Source organism: Euwallacea fornicatus, chromosome 4 (assembly GCF_040115645.1).
Source record: "Euwallacea fornicatus isolate EFF26 chromosome 4, ASM4011564v1, whole genome shotgun sequence".
Lineage (NCBI taxonomy): Eukaryota > Metazoa > Arthropoda > Insecta > Coleoptera > Curculionidae > Euwallacea > Euwallacea fornicatus.
In genome coordinates, this window is record NC_089544.1 from 1,572,891 (window position 1) to 1,595,058 (window position 22,168).

General features: G+C 39.6%; 2 protein-coding genes across 9 annotated transcripts; one reads left to right on the forward strand and one right to left on the reverse strand.

Moving 5' to 3' along the window:
• Nucleotides 1–33: 33 nt before the first annotated feature.
• Zasp66 (PDZ_signaling and DUF4749 domain-containing protein Zasp66) lies at nucleotides 34–18,149 on the forward strand. 8 transcript variants are annotated; one of them, XM_066303091.1, is made up of 10 exons: nucleotides 46–223; nucleotides 2,549–2,703; nucleotides 3,613–3,761; nucleotides 7,087–7,202; nucleotides 7,485–7,636; nucleotides 9,736–9,873; nucleotides 11,337–11,387; nucleotides 13,229–13,317; nucleotides 15,377–15,530; nucleotides 17,233–18,149. In XM_066303091.1, exons 2-10 carry the CDS (start codon nucleotides 2,590–2,592, stop codon nucleotides 17,365–17,367), a joined length of 1,098 nt encoding a protein of 365 aa, XP_066159188.1. In that variant the 5' UTR covers nucleotides 46–223; nucleotides 2,549–2,589; the 3' UTR covers nucleotides 17,368–18,149. The 8 variants fall into 8 exon arrangements, with proteins under 8 accessions (XP_066159190.1, XP_066159188.1, XP_066159191.1 ...); XM_066303095.1 differs by lacking the exon at nucleotides 46–223 and adding an exon at nucleotides 16,366–16,398 and having other exon boundaries at nucleotides 2,296–2,703; nucleotides 17,233–17,390; XM_066303093.1 differs by lacking the exon at nucleotides 2,549–2,703 and having other exon boundaries at nucleotides 34–223.
• A 560-nt stretch (nucleotides 18,150–18,709) lies between these two features.
• On the reverse strand, nucleotides 18,710–21,765 carry LOC136350912 (isovaleryl-CoA dehydrogenase, mitochondrial). Its single transcript, XM_066303085.1, has 8 exons — nucleotides 21,489–21,765; nucleotides 20,679–20,805; nucleotides 20,306–20,490; nucleotides 20,054–20,215; nucleotides 19,495–19,687; nucleotides 19,286–19,440; nucleotides 19,062–19,230; nucleotides 18,710–18,977 (listed from the first exon to the last, which is right to left on the reverse strand). Exons 1-8 carry the CDS (start codon nucleotides 21,648–21,650, stop codon nucleotides 18,844–18,846), a joined length of 1,287 nt encoding a protein of 428 aa, XP_066159182.1. The 5' UTR covers nucleotides 21,651–21,765; the 3' UTR covers nucleotides 18,710–18,843.
• Between the last annotated feature and the right edge of the window lie 403 nt (nucleotides 21,766–22,168).

Here is a 22,168-nt window from a genome sequence, read left to right on the forward strand (position 1 = left end):
TTAAAAAGCTAAAAATACGCCGAGCAAGTTCTGTGCGCGGAAAGGCGGCACTGACGTGCCGCCTCCGCATGAACATCAGATCGGAAATTACAATATTTTGATAGGTTGTGAAGCGATCACACTCTCATCTCTATAACTTGAAGTGGTACTGCAAAATACAGAAAACATGCCCTATCAAAGACCTGCATTTTGGCACTACAGGGAAGGGCAGGAAAAGAAAAATGTAAGTTGCGGTTTGGAATTGAAGCTTAATTTTTTTCCGCTTTAGTGCAAATATGAAAACAGATTTTTTGGGATATTGTGCATATAGAAAGCTTGGCGGCAGTCATATCCAGATTGTTTTTAACTCATTGAATCCCACTGGAATACAATTGGACCTCCTTTCCCTTGCTTACACTTTCTGGACATCAAAATAATCCCAATTTTTCGTCGAGCGTTGCCCCCATTTAAGTAAAATGAACACTTTAAATCTTTCGTCGGTGGCTTTTTAAAACGGCACTTAAAATAAATGAGTCTTGCTTTCATCGTTGGAAGACAGAAACGAACAAAATGATCTATCATTGCATTGGGACCAACGTACCAAAGTTTGGCAATTATTGGCCACTGGCACTAATAAACTGGACAAAAGGTTGACCTTCGAACTCATTTTATTAATCCGAGTTCTCATGAAAATTTTGTCAATCAATTGAGTTAGAAATAAATTCACGTCCATCTTGATTGATGCAACAACCACAAGACGTTAAATTTTATGAGGTAAATTCGACTTAAAGTTCCAGCTTCCAGTTCGTTTTTGCATCGACTCGTGCACATATGGACACAGCATGTCCATTTTTGCAACTCAGGTTCAGCAACAACAAAAAAAAGACACTTTGGAGAAACGTTAATATTTTCTCTTCGGCCTATTTGGAGAGATAATGCAATATTGTTGACACATCATCAGCGCACCTTTTTCTCCTCTATAATGTGGTGCTGCGAAGTTTGAAATCCGACGTTTCGATTTTGGGCAACCATCATCAACTTTGTTTTTTCTTATGGACACTACGTTGCGTTTTCACATTTTTTAATTCGCCTTTCCTTTCTGATTCCTATGATGTATCATGTGTTAAGGCTTAGTTTTGCAGTTCGGTGGACATATCGAAAAACTCGTAGCGACACGGGATTTTTGAAATCTCCACTAATCTGACAGGCCGAAACTTTTGATCTGATACATCGCGGTAATCAGAAAAAAAGCCGCATTGATTGTGAAAATCCAAGATGGCGCCATATAAGAAACAATGGAGTCGATGATGGTGGCGGAAAACCGAAACGCCGGATTTCAGATACGACCTCGTCAAAGCTATAGAAGAGGGAGAGTTGCACTAATGAAGCACCAATCATTTTGAATTACCTCGCCAAGTAAGCTGAGAAAAAAAATAAAAACGTTTTTGCAGCATTTGACTTTTTTCCGAGTACCTGTCCCACCGTTATTAATTTGTCTTATTCTGTGAATTAATGCCTATGAGGAAATGCATTTTTTTAACTAACGCAAAGAGGATGTGGTGGAAATGTACACTCCAGTCTAAAATTTCTGTTTCGAATTTCTGAATGAATTGCGTTATCTGGCGAACAGTTGCCGGGGTAACTGGGTCACAATTTAATAACCAACATACTAAAATAACTTCCAGGATCTGGCTCAAGGTGTTCTTGTACGGAGCATTTTTTAATATAAATCGTGCAGGGAAGACTTTAACTGAGTTCGCTGAACGCTAAGAACGAATGCACGAACCTACGCCAGAGTCGCGTACCAAACAATACCAATTTGCTATACGAGATTATTTTACAAATCGCGGAAACCGATCCTTTTGGCGGTATAAAATCAGATATTGTTAAGAGTTTTCGATAAAATCGCACGAATTGTTGAGAGAGGAGTTTTTGAAATTTTACGGAGAAACCTGTGAAGTAGATAATTTTGTCGGGATTCTTTTCTCTGTCGATAAATAGACCTCGTCGTCCTTGGAAATTTGACATTTTCAGCACGACCCGACCTTGGTACTACTCCTTGCTGTGTCGGAAATAGTGCTACTGCAGACAACTCAAATGATTTTTCCAGCCCTAACCCGTAGTGCTAGCTGGATTCGGGTGACCTTTGGATCTCCCAAATTATCGATAAGAATCAGTACTAACTCCGAGTACGTTCAGCAGGCACCAACTAATGCCAGGCCACGGCGTTCTATTTCTGCTCCACAATGTCCGCTCTGGCAGGAGGGGCCATCGAATATGCATTTTCTAACTATCAATGCCAAATCAATTTTGAACCTAAGTGCACCTGCTTTGCTAACGGTCGGTTTTCATAACGTAACATTTCGATCTCTCTAGAGTCTTTTTATTTACGATTAAAAAAAAATTTTCCGAAATCGATCAAAAATGAGTGTCGTGTGGTGTTGAGACACATCTATGATCCTCTGACGAGCGCAGCGCGTTCAAGGGCGTCCGAATTTTGACTGTAGTTTATTTTTAAATTTTCCTCAAAGTAAACCCGTGTTTACTTGATAAATAATTCAATATTTAGTTTTCGAAGTGACTTTCGCGGAAACTGTCGAAGAATTTCTGATGGGAAAACATCACGAGTTTGTGGTCGATTTGCGCAGGAATTTTCCCGACCAACCCTGGGGCTTCAGCCTCGTCGGTGGGGCTGATGTGAAGACGCCTCTAATCGTCACTAAAGTGAGTACCTCAGCACCTCCTACGATAAGTACAATGGATTTTTTTTGGGGTTTTTCTCCATTACTTGTGCGGGGTGTATTTAAGTAACCGCAGGAGTAGCGCAACGACCATTCTCATGCGAGATGAAAATTCCTCAATGTGCAGAGTATAATTTGAAAGCGCGCCATAAATCCGATTTAAATTGCACAAATTAGAAATATCTATAAATTAGCCATGAATTGGCCTTGTTCAATGCGGGGTGGTCATTTTGGCAATCGCCACCATCATTGAAATCGCTGGAAGAGTGAGCGTTGCACGGTCGAATTTCATTTTCTGCGAAATATTCTCAAAAATGTGAAATCGGGTCAGTTAAAAGCCAGAAAACCTGCCTGGAAGTCGGTCACGTTCCTCGTTGTGGAAAGTGAAAATTGACTATCGTGGCAGAAAACTATAGATATGGCAAGAAAATCTGTCCATAGGAAACGCATGGGCGAAGGCTGACAGTAACCAGATTCTTTTTCTTAATTGACATATTTTGACATTTTTCGGAATATTTCAGAAACTGTGACACATAGATCTACTTCCAAGGTGAATCAATATAAGTTGGTCAGATTTGGATTGTTTTGACATTGCGACTTCCCGACCATCCAGAGGGAAATGGGGTTTCTCGTTCGCACGTCATGCGCCCAATTTTCGAAAAATTTCGGAGCTGCAGCTACAGCTGCGGCAACAAAGTCTCGAGAAACTTTTAAACACACGCGTGCGATACGAATTTTTACCACACGCCAATGTCAAACGTCCAAAAATATTTTGACACTTGCGACTTCAACTAATAGCGTTAACGTGGCACGCGCCACGTTAACGGCATTGGTTGACGATTGTCTCGACGACCCATTATAATATCGAATTTTTGACAACTACTTCTGTTAGGTAGCTTTCGCATCGCCTGCCCAAGGGGTACTGCAGCGGGGCGACATTATCAGCAAAGTTGGGAATTACGACTCCAGAGATATCAGACATGAAGATGCACAAAATTTGTTTCGAAACGCTGGCAATACCGTACGCATAGTGGTGCAAAGGTAAGTCGATCTACGCGCAGGCAGTGAGAGTTGTTACGAAGACATCGCCACTGAATTATGTAGAAGGAGAGTTTGCTATATTCGCCCCAAGAAATCCGGTATGCTAAGAAGTCCGTTATATCAAGAATTCTGGTATTAATCTTGTCACTTCTATTTTCAAACTGCTGTCAAAATTGACAGCTTGTCAGGCGACAGGTAGTGACAGGTCGTGGTAGTTAGACATTTCTTTAGTGAAATGACAAATAGATAGATGGGGACTGTGTTGGAATAACAAATCGTGATTAGATGAGATATTCAGACGCAGGGCGCGCCTTCACGTTCTTCTGTGATTCTCAGAGCCTCCTAAAGGAGTAAAAAGTCCAATCCAGCATGGCTAAAAAAGTCCTGCAGACGTTTCCGAGTTTGAGGGAATTTGAAATATTAAAATTCCGCGCTTTTTGAAATTCCCAAATTGGGAGGAGGCACCTAACTTTATGGGCAGTTCCCCAAATTCTAGGGTCGATCTCCTGGGAACCCCAAGAGCCATCGATAACTCGGCTCGTATTAATCGTCTCCGCGAGCCCTGTCGGGCTGGACCGCGCGGGCTGCCCGTTCTCGTTCGGTTCCCGAGACAGGGACTCATATTCACGCTGATTCTTAGCGATTTTGACGGTTCTCCGGAACGGGGATTCTTCAAACTACATCTTGAATTGCTCAAGAGCTTCCACTAAAGCATTCAGAATCGATACGGGACACACGCCCGTGGATTGGAGCCAGAAACAGCAGCTCGAAAGCGTCGAATTTTCCCTGAAAATTCCCAAAGTGCCGGGCGGTGGCCAATTTTAGCCACTTTTGCAAACTTCAAGCCTCCGCATTTCGGAAAACCACCGAGCAATTGCGTGAAAAATACGGATCAGATTGATCGCGTCGAGGAGCGCGATCAATCTGATCGGCATCTTTTGCCGTCCATGCGATCCTGCGCTAAAATTGAAGCGTTAATAAATTTTTTTTTGCATAAAAAATTACTGAACGTTAAACAAACCCGAGACATGTCCAGCCCACGCTGTACAATGATTTTTAATGGGGGCGCTAATAAAAAATATCTGTTTGGAATTCGTCCAGCTGAAAGGCGATATAATATTATTTTTGAACTATGCAAACGATTTCTTAAAATATTTCCTGTGTAATCGCGCTTTCCCAACATTCTGGATTCCCCCGTCGTTCCGATTCAATTTGACCGTGCCATCCTCACCGGGAGTTTTCCGAATTTTCGTCTGCTCGGTCCGGGGTTCGTGCCTTATTCCGGGTGAATTGTGTGTTGTTCTAAACGTGTGGTGCCATGCCGTCATACAACAGATATTTGTGAGTAAATTTGGCATGATCCTTTATTTACACGGACCTAGTTTACTATTAGTGAGGTTTGGCTAACGAGTTAGTGAGACAAAACTGTTCAAAATCGTTTGCCGCGACATAGGAGACCTTTGGTTAAATTTAACACGCATTATTTGCGCCATGCTTTCGTTTAGGATTGCACGTGTTTGGGTTAATCGTAGTATCTGATCGTTAAAAGAATGAATTTCCCAAAGGAATTTGGGGAGGCGCGTTGGCCGTCTGGCGATGCAGATTTTAGGTACTGCGACTTTGCCTCGCCGATGGACCTGGACATACGCACAAACCCCACGGGCGAATTCCAACAGTATTTTTTTTCTGTTTTTTGTTGTGTTTGGGAACAATGCCTCACGCGCAAGTACGAGCTGCAAGCTGTTTAATAACGGCACGGAAACCTTAGCGTTTTCTGATGCTTTCTGGCAGGTGCGCCAAACATATCTATTACCTACGACGTCGTGACGGTGCATTGATAAATGCCTCCTAGTGACGCGTCGAGCGTAAATGTCACGAAACGAATCTGTCTTTTTTACTGCAGAAAATTGCTGCAGAATTTGAATGAGAATTTCATTCACCAATTAAATTCGATATTTTAACAGTGCAATAGTTCTGGCTTCTCACTGTCGCGCTCGGCCAAATCCCAGCGAATTGCAGCCATAAATTGCACTAGTGCAACTATCCAAAGCACCATTACACCGGTGCAATTCTCAACCCTAAAATCGTCTAAGTAATTTAATTTCGCGTTTTGCTTAATTTCGAATACATCACGTCCGAAGTGCTCCATTTCAATGTCTAATTTCCATTTATTGTCGAACTTCGGCATTGTACAATAGAATTGGATTTAAACAAAATCGCTGGAATCGAAAATATTGTTGGCTCCAGATAAACTCATTAAAAACACGCCCTCATGGTTTATTAATAGACTATTTTCCACGTCTACCAGAGCATTGTTATGAAAGCACTTATCCCTGGAAACATTTCATTCTGGACCACATGAATACTTGATATTTTAAGCGGTTTACAGGTTGTCTGTTCAGTGACCCATTGTCACCGTGGCCTCGTCTTGAACGACTACTGATTGCTACTGGCCCAGACATCGTCACCTCCGTTTTTTCTGTATTTTTCGCTCGATTTTCGCTCGCGATTCGCAGGCAAAAACAAGAGAAAAAATGTAAAAAATTAAAAAAACAACAAAGAAACTTAAAAAAGCGGGTTTTCAAGTTTCATCTTACAATCCAAACAATTCCCCTCTTTGAAAAGATATAATTCAAATGGCCTTCGATCGAGCAGATCCAGATAGCGCTTAAGGCATTCCGGTTTATTTTAAACCGTTCGATTTTTGGTCTATTTGTAAACTTGTCTGACAGTTAAATCTTTCCCGTACGCACAAATGTTACAACACTTCTCCTTGAGTGCTTGATAATGTGATGAAATTAACACTTAAAACACATAGGAAGTGCGATTCGAGGAGCGGCTTTTGCTTCCGCAGTCTTTACCTTAAAGTATCAAATTCCAAAGGTATCCTAATTAGGGTAATTAGAGAATTATTAAGGGAATAATTAGGAGAACAATTGAGAGAAAAATTAGGAGAATAATTAAGAGAACCATTCAGAGAATAATTGGGAGAATAATTAGAAGAATAATTAGGAGAATAATTAGGAGAATAATTTGGGAGAATGATCAGCATATTAATTAGGAAAAAATTCGGAAAATAATTAGCGGAGCTAATACCAAGACCTAAACGTCCAAGGAACTTCAGTCATTTTTCAAATAGCACGTGGTGCGCTGTAGATAAGTGCGCCTCACCACTTCTGATCGGTATAGGTGGTATCTGCTCGCCCTACGGTGACAAAATGGCGAATTGTCTCCAATGCGCGGCGCATTAATGGTCCTCTGCTTTAGTTTCATATCTGTTCCTCCTTCATTACAAGTTAAACCACGGTTACTTACTTTTTTGCAGAGAAACAGCACCACGTCACAACGCAAGCACTGGCTCCTCACGAAATAGCTCCCATTACAGTCCCTTGTCTGTCTCTCCAAATCTTTCTCCAAGGGGTCCTGGCCTTAGTCCATCAGGTAAGTTGCCGCCAGAACGGCCTCTGACAGCGCGAAAGGCGCATTCCCGCCGTGGGTGGGTCACCCTGGGGAGTAACCCGTCTAGGTGGTCCACCCTGTACTATATTGCAGCCCGAAAGGTGGACCGCCCTGTATTGTACCGCAAATACCTTCCAAATTAGTCGTTTTCCGTCTGGTTCTAGGGGAACCTCGCTCGACTTCTGATTAGCTGAACTGTTGGAATATTCAAAGAGTTGCAGGTTTGCGCCGCAAATATCTGTTTCACGTTGTCGATTTTTGCAGGTTACAGCCCAGGAGGCTCCATTGGCGGATCGGCCCTTACTCCGGTGTATACCAACCCCTTAACCCCCATCGACAATCACTACTTCGAAATATACGAATACGGCCATCCGAGAAGACAAGAAGAGAATGGTGATATTCACGTCACGAAACAGGTAAATTACGAATTTATACTGATATTTACAACCTAAAATTATCCGCGGTTGCATAAGTTCGGCAGTTTTGGCTAAAATGCTTTGTTTACCTACCAAATAGATCTATTGGAAAACCTCCAGGTAATGTCACAAGCAAGGTCCATTTATTTATATACTCTGTTACTGAATTTATGCACTTCAAAATTAAATGGCAGAATTTTATTATAGTTCATGGAGTTGCCTGAAAGATACTGGGTATCGATTTGTGGGGCTCAACCGCGGGGCTCCCGGTAATTGGGGGTTCTAGAATGCGCCGTTTGAAAGTTTGAAAAGAACTGACCCCTTTGGAAAATTTTTTCCACCGCTTATTTGACAAGAAAACTAATAATTATCGACACTTCATCCGTGCAACCTTTCCTCTTTCTTCCCGTGGAGATGTCTCACATCAAATCCGACGTTTCGTTTCACGGCGACCATCGCCAATTTTGTTTTTTCTCACGGGCGCCATCTTGGACTTTCCCACTCTCGGATTCGGTCTTCTCTTCTGAATACTACGACGCATCACAAGCTAAGTTTCAGTCTTGCCATTTATGTGGACATCGGCAACGATCTTTTTGCTAAAAATTTTCGGATATGATTGTTGGTGTTTGCGCCAAACTGGCAGCCCGAACCCCGACGTGTGACACGTCACAGTAACCAGAAAAAGAGGCCGAATTCGAAAATGGGAAAATCCAAGATGGCGCCCGTGAGAAAAAACAAAATTGGCGATGGTCGCCGTGAAACAAAATGTCGGATTTGAAGTGTGACATCTCTACGTGAAGAAGGAGGGAAAGTTGCACTGATGAAGCGCGAATCGTTTTGTGTTACCTGCGCGCATGAGCTGGGGATAACTAAAAATGTAAAAATTAGCCGGAATTTTACACTTGGAATTTAACATATTCTTGGAATATCGCCTGAGAAAAATTCCAATTTCATTAACAGTAGCTGTGTACCTTAATGAACATGCCCACGCGCTAGTCCCAGTAATTATCCGCCATATTCATGACACCTTGCCTACGTAAATTTTTCTCAACATCCGAAAATATTATGCTCTTAATACCTCGATGCCAATCCGAATATCGGCGAGTCAGTTTTGAGGGAATATCGGTCCAACTTGGTGCTTAAATTCAGCCATAAAATATTGTGCGTAAGTGCATAAAGTGTTGTGAAATCTCTGAATATGATTCTCTCCAGAAGTGCATCCAGAGAGCAATTTTCCTACAATCAACCAGCAGAAACAGCTCAAGCATGGGTAAAAGGGACCTAATCGCGTTGGAATTTTCTCAGTTTCCATCAAATTTTTTTGCGATTTTCTCAGTACTTAGGTGCAGATTCTCCGATCTGTAGTGCTAAATCATCTGCTGAGTAGACATCCGCCGAGTGTTGAACTAACCAATTTGCGTCGATGACCCGCCATTATTATAATTCAGTGCCCTGCTTTTAAAATCTAATTATAAACTAATTTTGTTAGATGTTTACGATAGCCCCAATGTTGTTTCGCAATTTTTCAGCTTCTCCGCAAATGCTTCCTTGAGAGCTGCTAGTAAAAACCACAATTCAGATTTATAATGTTGGGCTTACACAAAGGAATAACAAAGTTTTGAAATTATGGCCGCTTTTAAAAATATACTAGCAAGAAGAAAAAGGTTTGTATTTTTGAACTGGGAACAATAAACTTGGGAAGCCAAATAACTTAAAAGTTAAATGGCAACAAGGGACGTAATAAAAAAAAAACAAGGCTGAAATAAAACTAAAAACTAACAGCTGTTTCTTAACAAAACGCTCTTTCCAAGCGAAGAAAAACGCAACGTGCTAGAAACGGTGTAATACATAGTATGCGCGCTGGCCGTCGCGCTCACCCGATCTGTCCCCATCAGATTATTATTTATTAGGATTTTCTACATTTCCCCCAAACTGCAAGATTGAACCTCAACTTGCCGAAAGTAGAAAAGAAGTTCAAAGTAAAGTACTTTTGGTACCGCCCTTCACAGGCAATCATCGTTCCTCTCCTCTTCATTCGTAATCGTATTCCTCCCATGTTTATCGCCATGTTTGTACCTGTGTTCCGTCATTTGTTATAGCCGTACCGCACCACCCCTCTCGTACTCCCTGGCGCTAAAGTGAAGAGGGAACCCGGACCGACTGAAAGCTACCTGCGCCATCATCCTAACCCCAGTGTGAGAGCACCACCAGTTCATCATCTTGACCATGGTCATAAGGTACTGCGGGTTAAGCCTATATACCCTTCACTAATTCGTATTGTAACGTAATTCATTTTAAGACTAACTGGAAAAGCGTGATCAAGTGTAATTAGTCGTTACAGGGTAATACAGGGTGTCTCAGGAAGGCCTGAACTAGAAGAGAAGTAGGTACCACAAGTTCTTCGGATGAAAATAGGTCGATTGGACGCGATTTTCCAATGTACTTGCGCTTCATTCGCGCGCCGAAGTCGCACGAAAAAGTAGTGCGACAATCCCCCATCTACCGGGCGGACCAAAAAGTTCTCCGTGACTCGTTGGCATCATCGTCTGGAGGAAAGTCGAGTTAAATCGGTCTATTTGGATCTGCAAAGTTCGGGGGCCTTCTTTTGACCGCCCTTCTCTGGAACACCCTGTATTCCTCCGCGATCAGTCAACTGTGCGTTTCGCCACATATTTTGTTACTTGTTGAAGGCAAAGAGCACAGTTTTAACAGATTTTATTTTTTACCACAAATCAAACTTATTTTCGATAAAAATACGACTGCCAGATGTTCGCATAACAGCCGCAAATAGATCGAAGGTTAGAATAAACAGATACGTAAGTACATCCCAAAATGTTTATTTCAGAATGAGAAAAAAAAGGATTTTTCGTTTTTCTATTACATGAGCTCGTGCGTAGAACAAGCATGCGCGTATTTTCGAAGCGAAAAACCCTAAAAAAAAAGTTCAGATCCGGCGGATGGCCGTCATGAAGCGACAAAATAAGGAAAAATTCTCCTTATTTTTAACCGTTACAGAATTTTCTCCCTCTGCACGGGTTTTCCTCTTAATTTGGAGGGGAGACGGTCCACCCCCAACTTCATTCTATTCTAATGGAAAGCTATATACTCTGCCATCTGACACTCCTTTAGGGCGCAAAAAGGGATTGAAAGCAATGACTAAATATTTTTTTCGAAACTTAATCGCATTTTTTTAAAAATATTTTTCTATAGTACGGCAAGGCCTCGTTGTGCTTTAACGCATGAATTTTTCCCGTAGGTGCCAAATATGCGCGAAAATTGTTTCGCAGTTCGCAATGTTATGAGTCATTGATGAGTGCGTTGGTCACTACAAAAAAACCTATTTTGATTTAAATGAAAATAAATTGCGATTGCGATTTTTTTTAGTACTAATTTTAGGTTGAGATGAGACTTGAATGTAGCAAATAACTAAAAATAAAAAAAAGAGAATAAAAAAAAACAGTAAAAAATTAAAATTGAAAAAAACTATATATTTTTTACTTTGAAGTTAAAAGCAAAAATTTTAATTGAATGTTGATTTAGGGCAGTCATTGGAAACAGTGAGTGTTTTGAAAAAAAAAAAATTGAAAATTGAGCATTAATTCAGGAACATCACAAAATGATGAAGGGGCAACATTTTTTATTTCATCTGCACATCTTGGGTTTAGACAATTTTAATCTGCGGATTTTTTATTTTTTGTAGATTGCACACTCAGTGTTAGACCGAATAAGTACGGGGGATCCAAATAAACAGGTTAATATATTTTTTTAAATGATGTGATACACAGTGTCTTCCGCATGAATCTTTTCTTTAGTGGCATGTTTTATGCATACATTACATCATACGAAATTCCGCATTACCGCACCATGCGAACACCCTCTTGTAACACCAGAAAAACTTTCCCGTAATAAATGTATCACTTTTAAATTAACAGCTCACAAATCTTACATCATATTACGTGTATGTAACAATCATTACGATGACACTGGACTGAAGCGCATGCAGATTCGATTTATGATCTTATTTTTTTTTGTAATCGGCCCTTACCACATTTGCCCATTTAACACTCAGTTAAAACACCAAACGACAAAGGCATTTTTTGAAATTGAACGAAATGATTCAGGCCCGTAGGAGCAATTTTTCTTTAAGCCGTACAATACAGAAAAAAGTAAAAAAAAAATTAGGCCTAAGTGGCATTTGCCAACAAAGAGCTTAAAAATTTCGAAGAATGTTATCAATTATTAACTGGACTTCTTGTGGAACGCAACAGTCGACACTAAACTTCCTATCCACACCATTTTTAGTTGTAATCCGGAAAACACCGCTGTGATTTCAAAACCGTCATTCGCGTTTCATAAACCACCACAAATATTTCAGCACTATTACTTACACTTCATAAACCACTGAGGTGATTTCAGCAATGCCACTTACATTTCACAGACCATCGCTGCGATTTCAGCACTATCACTGGCGTTTTGTAAACCACCGCTGCGAGTTCAGCACTATCACTTGCACTTCGTCCACCGTTTGTCCCGGTTTCGGCGTAATCGTTCGGACTTTTGCATGTGTCATTTTCATTTCAGAATGTCAGTAGCATGTCGGAAATGTTCCTCGAAAGCAATTTCAGAATGGTTGAACGGCGGAAAAGCTCCAAATCGAGGCAAAACGTTCGGTTAACTGATATGCCGAAATCGGAACGGCGGTTGCTGAAATTCGGCCCTTCATTCGTGAAATTCAAATGACAATTCTGAAATGCGTGTGACTTGTCGGGAAATAAATGTGATGCTTTCTGGACTACATCTGGAAATGGTGTAGTGCTGTTTGTGAACCCTATAATGTTGTGTATAACTACACAGTTATGGCGTGTGGATAGATATACGTTAATGTAGTATGTAAATCCGTTTTTTATTAACGTTTTAGATGTGGCTGCTAACGTCTCGGACAATTTTATTAGTTTATTTCGGGATTTCTATTAACTGACGATAACTGCGTAAATTTCTCAATTTGCATTCAGTTTTGTTGGCTTGTCGGGAACCCTAACGCTTCGTAACAGGTTCTCGAGGGGCTCTATCGACCAGTGTGCCTGTTTTACATGCGTCTTGTGTCCCGTTCTCATGTTTAACACTCAGGGACGAAGCGAAAAATTCTCGCTAATTATTCTGTAAAGTCATGTTTTTAATACGGGGTGTCAATGACGTTCGTACTCACACCCTCCTTCACCCATTGGATCCGGCACGGTCTTCGAGACGACTGCTGTAGCGCCACTTAGGGGGCTCGTTTTGACGCATGCGTGTGGTAATGGCACCTCCACCGTCTAACGTCTCTTCCGATCAATTGATCAATCAGTGAATAAGCATATTTTCATTTTCGATAAAAATCAGCCAAAAAGCTTAAAAACCCGCACGTTTTTATCACTTAAGATTATTACTTAATTTAATTACCTAAAATTATTACTTAATTTTATTACTTAAAATTATTACTTGATTTTATTACTTAAAATTATTACTTAAGATTATTACTTAAAATTATTACTCAAACTTATTATTTGACTGTATTGCTCAAATGAAAAAATATTCAGTTGTATAAACTTCCAGGTGGTGCACAAGCAATTTAATTCTCCGATCAATCTGTATAGCGAACCCAATGTGGTTGACACTATTCACAGGCAAACTGGAGTACATGCGTAAGTACCATTTATGTTTCATAATTATTTCTACATATCATTACACGCCATGCGAACTAATTAATTATGCTAATTTAATTATGTACATATCCAGCTTCATGCGTCGTATAACTGAAAGAAAACTGTTCAGAAGTTTTTGTTCTCACCTTTAAACTACTCACCAGGAATAAAAATCGTGAACTTTTATATGAAGGTTTGCGCCCCATTCAACGGCCTCATCCGTAGAGAATTTTATTCAAGTGTAACTCAGTTTCAAATTACAAATCTAATTTTCAACTTCCACCAATTGAGAATTGCCGAGTTAATTGGGAACCGCAAAAATTAATGCGACTTCTGGTGGGCAAAGTGCGAAGCGAGTAACTGACAGTTATGACATATATATATATATATATAATTCTATTTGAGGGTATAAGTTATTCATTTGTTTTCGTCACGTGGTTAAGACGCAGCAGCGCCACCATCGGTAGTTTTGGTTCTCAATCTAGATTTTACAATATCTTAAAATTACGATTTGAAATTTTTGGTATTTTAATCATGAATATGCACCTTACACGTCAGACACCAACTGTTCGATTGTATGATTCGTGTCTAATATCTATGTTTTCTTGATTTTGCAGCCGGCTAACAAGGCAAGTAGACTATAGGCATTAATAATTTTGGTTCCATTTGTTAACTAAGTTATGAAATGAAGGTACCTGCTTTGATTATGTAACTAATTACGAAATGGAAGTTTAACCGCCAGTTTCTATAAAAAAAAAAAATCGTCAAATGTCAATTTCGCTTAGCGTCAATCACCGTCAAATCAATCAAAAGTTTTAAGTTTTGACGGTAAAATAGAAATTTTTGACAGATTTTTGACTTTGACAGTTCACTTTCTTTGAAATCAAATTATTTAGAGTTTTATTATTATTATTATCTGGGAAAAGAGTAGCGCAACACCTCGTAGATCATATTCAATAAAGTACCGTATCTGTACAAGGTGCCCGTTTTTGGAGCTCTACCATGCGTCTCTCGCAAACCATAAACGATACCAGGTCGGTTAAACTGGGGCAAAGTTGCGCAATTTGGTGCTTGAGCATGTGCCGTTTGAAAATTTGAATAATTATGATGGCTTTCGGAGGCATTCGGATAAAAACGAAATTTTGGAAATATTTTAATTTTCTTTCAATTTATTCAGCAAGGTAATGCAAAATGATTGACACTTCATCAGGGCAACTTTCCCTTTTCTAAAATGTGACTAAGTCAAATTTTGGACCCGACGTTTCGCTTTCGGCAACCATCATCAACATTGTTTTTTTTCTTGCAGGCGCCATTTTGGATTTTCGCAGTTTTGAATTTAGCCTTTTTCCTGATTTCATCAAGTATCACATATTAGTCGGCCAGTTTAGTGGAAATATCAAAGTTCCTGTTTTTCCAAGAGTTTTTCCATATCACTTTTAATATTCTTACTAAATTCTAAGATTGACTCCTGGCATGTGACACGTCACGGTAATTAAGAAAAAAGGCCGAACTCAAAAATGTGAAAATCCAATATGGCGGTTGTTGGAAAAAATCAAAATTGATGATGGTTGTCGAGAATCGAAACGTCGGATTTCAAATCTAATATCGCCACGTTGTAGACGAGGAAAAAATGCACTGATGAGGCGTTAATCATTTTGATTTACCTCCACAAATTAGCTGAGGAAAGTACAAAAACTTTTTTTTTAAGTTCGCTTTTCTCTGGACGGCTCCGAAAGTTAACGGAACCCTTAAAATTTTGGTACTGCATATTCTTGAAGTCCCACCTGCGCAACTTTGCCCCAATTCAACCGACCTCGTATATTTCGTTGATAAATGACCATCACACTTATTTACCTACTTACCTAGTTCATCGGTGTTTAGTGTAAGCAACAATAACTGTTGTTATAACATAACTTTGCTGATTATACTACTTAAAATTATACCAACGTAATTTCAGCACAGAAAAGCTTGAAACACTTAGTGCCCGCTTTGGTGTTCGGTGTTCATGTATTGTTTAACACTGAGCAGCAATAACTCATTTGAACGTTCTATCTTACAGCGCTCCAAAGAGAACGGTAAAGTTCAATCCTGCTGAGAGCGAAACCTACAAATATCTTAAAGAAGAAGAAGATATGGCTTCCTACTCGGGGTACACAGCACCGGTCCAAGAAATCACAACAGCCCCTCAAAGCAAAATATACACCCCCACCAAGGTAACAGATATTCAATGTTTGATTAAGACCGCTTAGCTATCTCCCTATGGCTGCTTTGCTTATTGAAGGTGATTCTTGCATTTTTCTACTTTCTACCTACATGAAAGAAATAATTCACTTTGCATGTCCCGCTCATGGCGAACTTTCGGCCCTTACAGACACTTACAAGTCTTACAGATTATTATGTTTTATTAGTCTTTTACTTATTAATTAAGGGTATTTGAAGCATACCTGCTTGCTGTGTCATCCGATATGCTCCTTAATTTACCTCGCAAGTAACCCTCAACAGTATGGATTGCACAATGAAATATAAATGAAATGCATAGACCGAGTGAACCTTAAACGGACACCCTGTATATAAATTGGGATTCACGATATAAAAAAAAGTGTTTTAATTCCATGTAATTGAATTTCCTCTTTGATTCAATAACCGCATCGTGTTTGCATGAGGTCATTTACATGTGCATAACACCTGTGCTGTATATCATACAACAGTGACCGACTAAATCATGGAATAAATTCGACGGGAAGTCAGGCAACGGGGGAAATTTTCATTTCGAATGCGCCGTTTCATAAATTTGGAAATACACCGGGCGGCCCAGTAAAATTGTCATCCGTTGACGTCGTGACTATTACGTTCACCGTGCTGTATATGTAGATTTTATGGGAAGAAGTGCGCAGGGCAAAGTAAAATTTGGGAGTCTCGGCGATTTTCTGCTGCGACCTGTGAGTTTAGATCGAATTTACTGCGTAATTTATCTGTTCACTGTGTATTGTGTCAAATAAGTTCTATAGGGTGTTGAGGGAAATGTTCGTTTTTTTTTTTGGTTTCTAGGTGTACACCATCCCTCGTAGAATGTATTAAATTGTATGTATTAAGTGATTTGTGGAAACTTTTATTTATATTCAGTATCTTTTCACACCGCTTCCTGCTAATGCATTATTGGTTTGAGCTTAATAAAACCAAACAATTCAATTACGGTTTTCAGCACCTTTCTTAGTCCCTCGGGCATCCTTTCTAACCCCCCAATCCTCCCAAGTAATCCTCTATTGGTTTCCACCAGGCACCTGTTTATTGCAACGCACAAAACTTTCACTTAGCACACTTCGCGTACACCGTCCTATATCAAAAGTCTCAAGATAATTCTGAGAAATTCTCTCACGAGAAACAAAGTTTTAAATCTGAGCGAAGCAGGGCCGTACGCAGCCTAATCTGATCCATTATGAGGCGTTCGTGCCATTTAAATTCAGTGCCTGTCTGATCGGATAGAGGTGACAATCGGGAGTGTTGGGGTAGAGCATTGCACGCTACCCCTACTGACTGATATCAGTGACAATGATGAATTTGGTCACTTCGAATTGTGACAAAGTGGTGAAGGCACTTTTTGAATTTGGGCCCTTCACGGAACGGACGAACTCTTCAAACTCTTGCATTTCACTTGAAAAAAAAATCTGGCGCCTTCGCCATTTTTTTACGATCGCAAAATGGCGAATGCGTCATTTGGAAAAGCAACAACTCCTGTATGGAACGAAACTAATTGAGATAACTATAACATTAGACGTAATAATAAAATGGACGCGTAGATATTAACTCAGCAGATATTGATGAAATTCTTATTATGACCGAATCTCACAGCCACTAACACCTTCAGCAATGGCGTAAAAATTTTCCCCACAAATTGTTTTTTTTTGCCCATTTTAGAAACAGCAACCTCTCGTAGTTAACCAAAACAATCCGGCGTATTTAACTGCAATTGGCAATAATCCTGAAGTCATCCAGCAGAGCGGTTCCTTCAGAAGACTAATGATGTCCGTTCTTCCTGGAAGCAACTTCTAAAAGTATTCGAATCAACTATTGAGGTGCTATTTGGTTTACAATTGAGTAAAATGTGGTAAAATTGATATGATTTTTTCGTTTAAGAAAATAAATGCATATTTTTATTGTACGAGAAATCCAATTCCGAGAAATACGACGGATATTTTAGAAATGTTCGTTATCAGCTGTTATAATTTCTAATAAATTCGCTTTTGAAACTCACAACCGATAAAAGCGATTTGAGCCATTTGAGAGTCAGAGAACTGCAATTACATCGTTTTTCCTCGGTATTGAGTTTCGAAGGGTCAACACGAAAAAATGAGAAGTTTAGCTCGTAGTGTACTAATGATAATCGCAAATTAAACTTATTCAATTAATAAACACTTTTCGATGTTGTTAATGTTGTGACAATTTTAGTTCGTTAAATTTTGTTTCAAGGTTTAAATTCGAGTGTAAATCTAGTCAGAAAATTAGCCAGTAAGCTGTTTTGGTTCTCACTGTTCTCGAGGTACGATATCGGTACTGCTGAACAGGGTGAAGGAGAAACATCGTATGTAACACCATTAACATCATTTATCTGCGCAGGTCCAACAATGGCACGTTTGCACCTTATATAAATAGCTGTAAAATATTTATCTTATGTATTGTGCAGAAATATATTTATTTATTGTATTACCATGTTATTATCGTATTATAGTATTTATTTCAGAGAGGGCTTATTAATATAAAGTTTAATGTAAAAATGAGGATTGTTCATAATGTATCTGTTTACAAAGCTGGCAAAATAAAATATATTTATCTAATGTGGCGTTTGAGTCCGTTTCCGAACCATAAAAATGAGTGCATAAATTATGTGAGGCACTCGGAAAACTCCTTGTCCCAATCCCTGAGGAATGACAGTTTCGAGAACTGTCATTCTTGTCACATGAATGTTACTAAAATGGCCGTCGTCCCGTGTCTTTTGGAACGGCAACGGATCTGCAAAATGTACTGTCAGGCTAAGGAGCATTCCAATCAACCCTGGAAAAAGCGGATTAAAAAATCCCCAAGACCCCAAAAGCGCTTCGGGATTCCCAATGTGCCGATTTTCGATGTAATGGAGTGATATTGATCGTGAATACTTCAATGAAGGGCCTGGATCATCGGGAAAAATTTTTTGTGGCTTCCATTGAAGAATATCCTCAAAACCGCAAAAATCGGCTACCAATGGCACGCCGTATCTCAAAAAGTAGAAGAGATTTTGCAGATGCTTTTATGTAATGCCATGGAGCGCCTCGAGACGATTAATTTGATCTATTGTTAAGACAGTTGCGACGCGTGTTCCCGAGATATCGCTGTTTAAAATTTGAAAATTGACTGAATCAACGTTTTTCATGTTTTCTGTATTTCGTCTACATATACCCGCGACAACCGCAAAGCTCGAATATTGCTAAAGTAAGATGTAAAAAAAGGCTGAAGGTATAAAAAAGAACAATAATGTCGACTCAGCATGTAACTTTATGAATATTCTTTGTTGATCTGCCGCCCTATCAGCAACCTCCGAATCTCAGTGGTTCCCCCTCCTATATCTAAAAGTTTAGCGTCCCGCAACAACCTGCCAGCAGGGTAATCGTTGATATACCCGTTGCCTCCTGCAATAAAGACACTTGCTCTGTTAACTCGTTTTTGAGGAAAATTGCACATTTAATTCATAGATGCGTTGAATAGAGTGTTACCTAATATTTGGATAGCATCCAGAGCCATCTGTGTGGCCTTCTCGGAACAAAACAGGAATACACCTGCGCAGTCCTTGCTGTTCACTCTCCCATTATCACACGCTCTGGCAACACTGTACAGGTAACTGCGGCAAGCAGAAAGAGACACGTGCATGTCGGCTATTTTACCCTGGAAATTGAACGTGTGGAAATTTATTAAGTAGTTGAACACCCAGTATATTTACCTGAATTAACTGAAACTCCCCAATTCTTTTGTTAAACTGTTTACGCACATGCGCATACGAAAAAGTTACATCGCAGCAAGCCTGCAGTATTCCTACGGAACTTGCTGCCAAGATCAATCTTTCCAGATCTAATCCACTCATTAGCACATAGACCCCTGAAATATCGTTTTAATAGCAAGGCCGTTGGTCCACATAAATCGAAATCCAACCTTTATTTTCCGCCCCAAGGATGTTCTCCTTGGGGACTTTACAGTCTTCAAAAATAAGTTCTCCCGTATTCGAACCCCTCATCCCTAATTTGTCGAGCTTAACTCCACTTCTGAACCCTTCGAAGTCCTTTTGGATTATAAAGGTTGTGATGCCGTGTTTAGGTTTTGCGTTTGGGTCAGTCCTGGCATACACCTAAATAGGTATGTGCACAACAAGGCAGGTAAGCGCTGCTTTTCCTCTCGCAAATGATTTGACCAGGCGGCATTCGAGAGAGTAAAGTGCACTTTCTTCCAATAATGTATTTGTCAAAAAAAATTATTTTATCTTTTTATGAAGGAAAGAAAATTCTTTCTTCCCTAGGGACAAAAAGTTTTTTTTCCTAGGAAGTAGAAGTTGCTTGTTTTTTTAGAAAATGGAGTTTTCCTTTCTCAATTGAGGCAGGAAAACAATTTTTTCAAAGAACAATTATTTTCTCCCTAGGGACCAAAAGAGCTGTTTTCCTATACTAAATGAGAGAGGAAAGTTCTACTTTTTGTGTGATGGTATAAAATTAGTTACCACTAAAACATCGGCATCAGGTCCATTGGTAATCCAAAATTTAGTGCCGTTTAACACATAATAGTCTCCCTTCTTCTCGGCCTTCAATCGGAGTGATACAACGTCGGATCCAGAATTTGGCTCAGACATTGCTAGGGCGCCAATGTGCTCTCCTGAACACAGCTATAATTGTAATTATAAGCGATATAAATATAAATAATATAAATATAAGCAATATAAATATAGAAAATTGTAACATTGATGAAAAACTACCTTTGGTAAATACTTCAGTCCCTGCGCCCTGCTGCAATTTCTGTGTAGTTGTCCGAGGCACAAATTTGAATGCGCCAAATAGGACAAAGCTATGGCTGGACATGCCCTGGAGAGTTCTTCCACAATAATCACTTGATCTAAATAGCTACCATCCGATCCACCATATTCACTTTGTGCTGTAATACCTGCAAAATTTGGTAATAAAATACAATTATTTATTTTATTTTTATATTTATTTAACTTTTATGTTTATTTAATTAATACTACTGAGTGGCTCATTTAAAATTCGAAATTAATCAATTCTGAAGCTGTGAAGAAAAGGAAACAGGAGAACGGCACTTGCCCTACGCAATGCCGCCGCCAATTACTTTACCTAACGCTCCGAGATCCCCAAGTTTCCGCCAAAAACTTCTTAAGTTGTCGAAGTTGTTTTTCTTGTCTATTTCGTACGCCAATGGCGCCAATTCCTTTTGAGCAAAATTAAAGATGGTTTCTCTAAGCTGAAAATTTGATCATGTTCCAACTAATAATTGCAATTCTCTCTTGTACAAATATCAAAAATCCTCGAATAATAATCTAATGTAGAAAAATCTGGTGAAGGTGCCGGCCAACGCATGTGTCAGTCGTCGGAAATCCATTTATTTGGCGAGATTCCCTAAGATGACAGACATTTCAACTTTTCCCCTGTCACGAGGTGAAGTTGTCATATTTGAAGCTCGACGTTTCGATTCGCCGTGACCATCATCAACTTTACCTTGATGGTTGCCTGCAGGATATTTCCATCAAACCGCAATAGTCAACCTTAACATCTCACACATCACTGTGATCATTAAAGAAATCCGAATTTCGAAATATTTAAATCCAACATGGCGCCCGTAGAATAGACAAAGTTGATGATGGTCGTCGAGAAACGAAACGTCGGATTTCAAACATGCCATCGCTGAGTTGTAAAAGAGGAAAAGTTGCATCAATGAGGTGTCAATAATTTTTAATTACCTCGCCAACTATGCTGAGGAAGAAATAAAAATGTGCAAAAGCAGTTCTGACCCCGGACACACTGTACGAGGTACGAAGCACCCCCCGCGTCAATGGGGAAAAACATGGGTTGTGACTGCGACATTTCCAATTACAGAAAAGCAAAAAGTGCCTAATGAATATCATGGTATTACAGGGTGGTACTTGCCTGAATTTGCTCTTGTGTCAATCCGAATACATGCTCGTCGATGGGGTAATACTGCGACACATGCCTTCTTTGAGCCCCATTTATTACCCCATTGCATTTGTTAGTATTTCTAAAGAATAAACTACAGGCCCTCTTAGCCAGTTCCATTGTAGTACTGTTCATGGGGATCTGCTCCTTCTTATCCAAGATACGCGTTAGCCTGAGTAATGAACAATAATACTATCTTATCGATGCTCTCCTAAAGGTTCGTCTTTACACAATTTCAAAGTAATAAACAACGCTATCTTTTGAATTTGAAACACGAATACATTATCAATTATTATCGTTTGGACGTTCTATTGTCGCAATTTAAAAGAGTTTTTGCATGAACAAGTTCCCTGTATGTTTTGTCAAGCGAGCTTTCAGGACGACTTACTAGACAAGTTATAGTTAACGGTAACTGACCAAACCTCCCGAACCACGTATTATACATGTGGCGAATGAGGTTTCATATTCACTAACACACTTACTGTACATATTGTTACTTACTAAAACACTTACTAAAGCACTTACTTTTACTTACTAAAACACTTACTATCACTTACTAAAGCACTTACTTTTACTTACTAAAACACTTACTGTCACTTACTAGCACACTAGTCAACTATAACACACTCGCGTACACGGGGTGGTCCTACGTG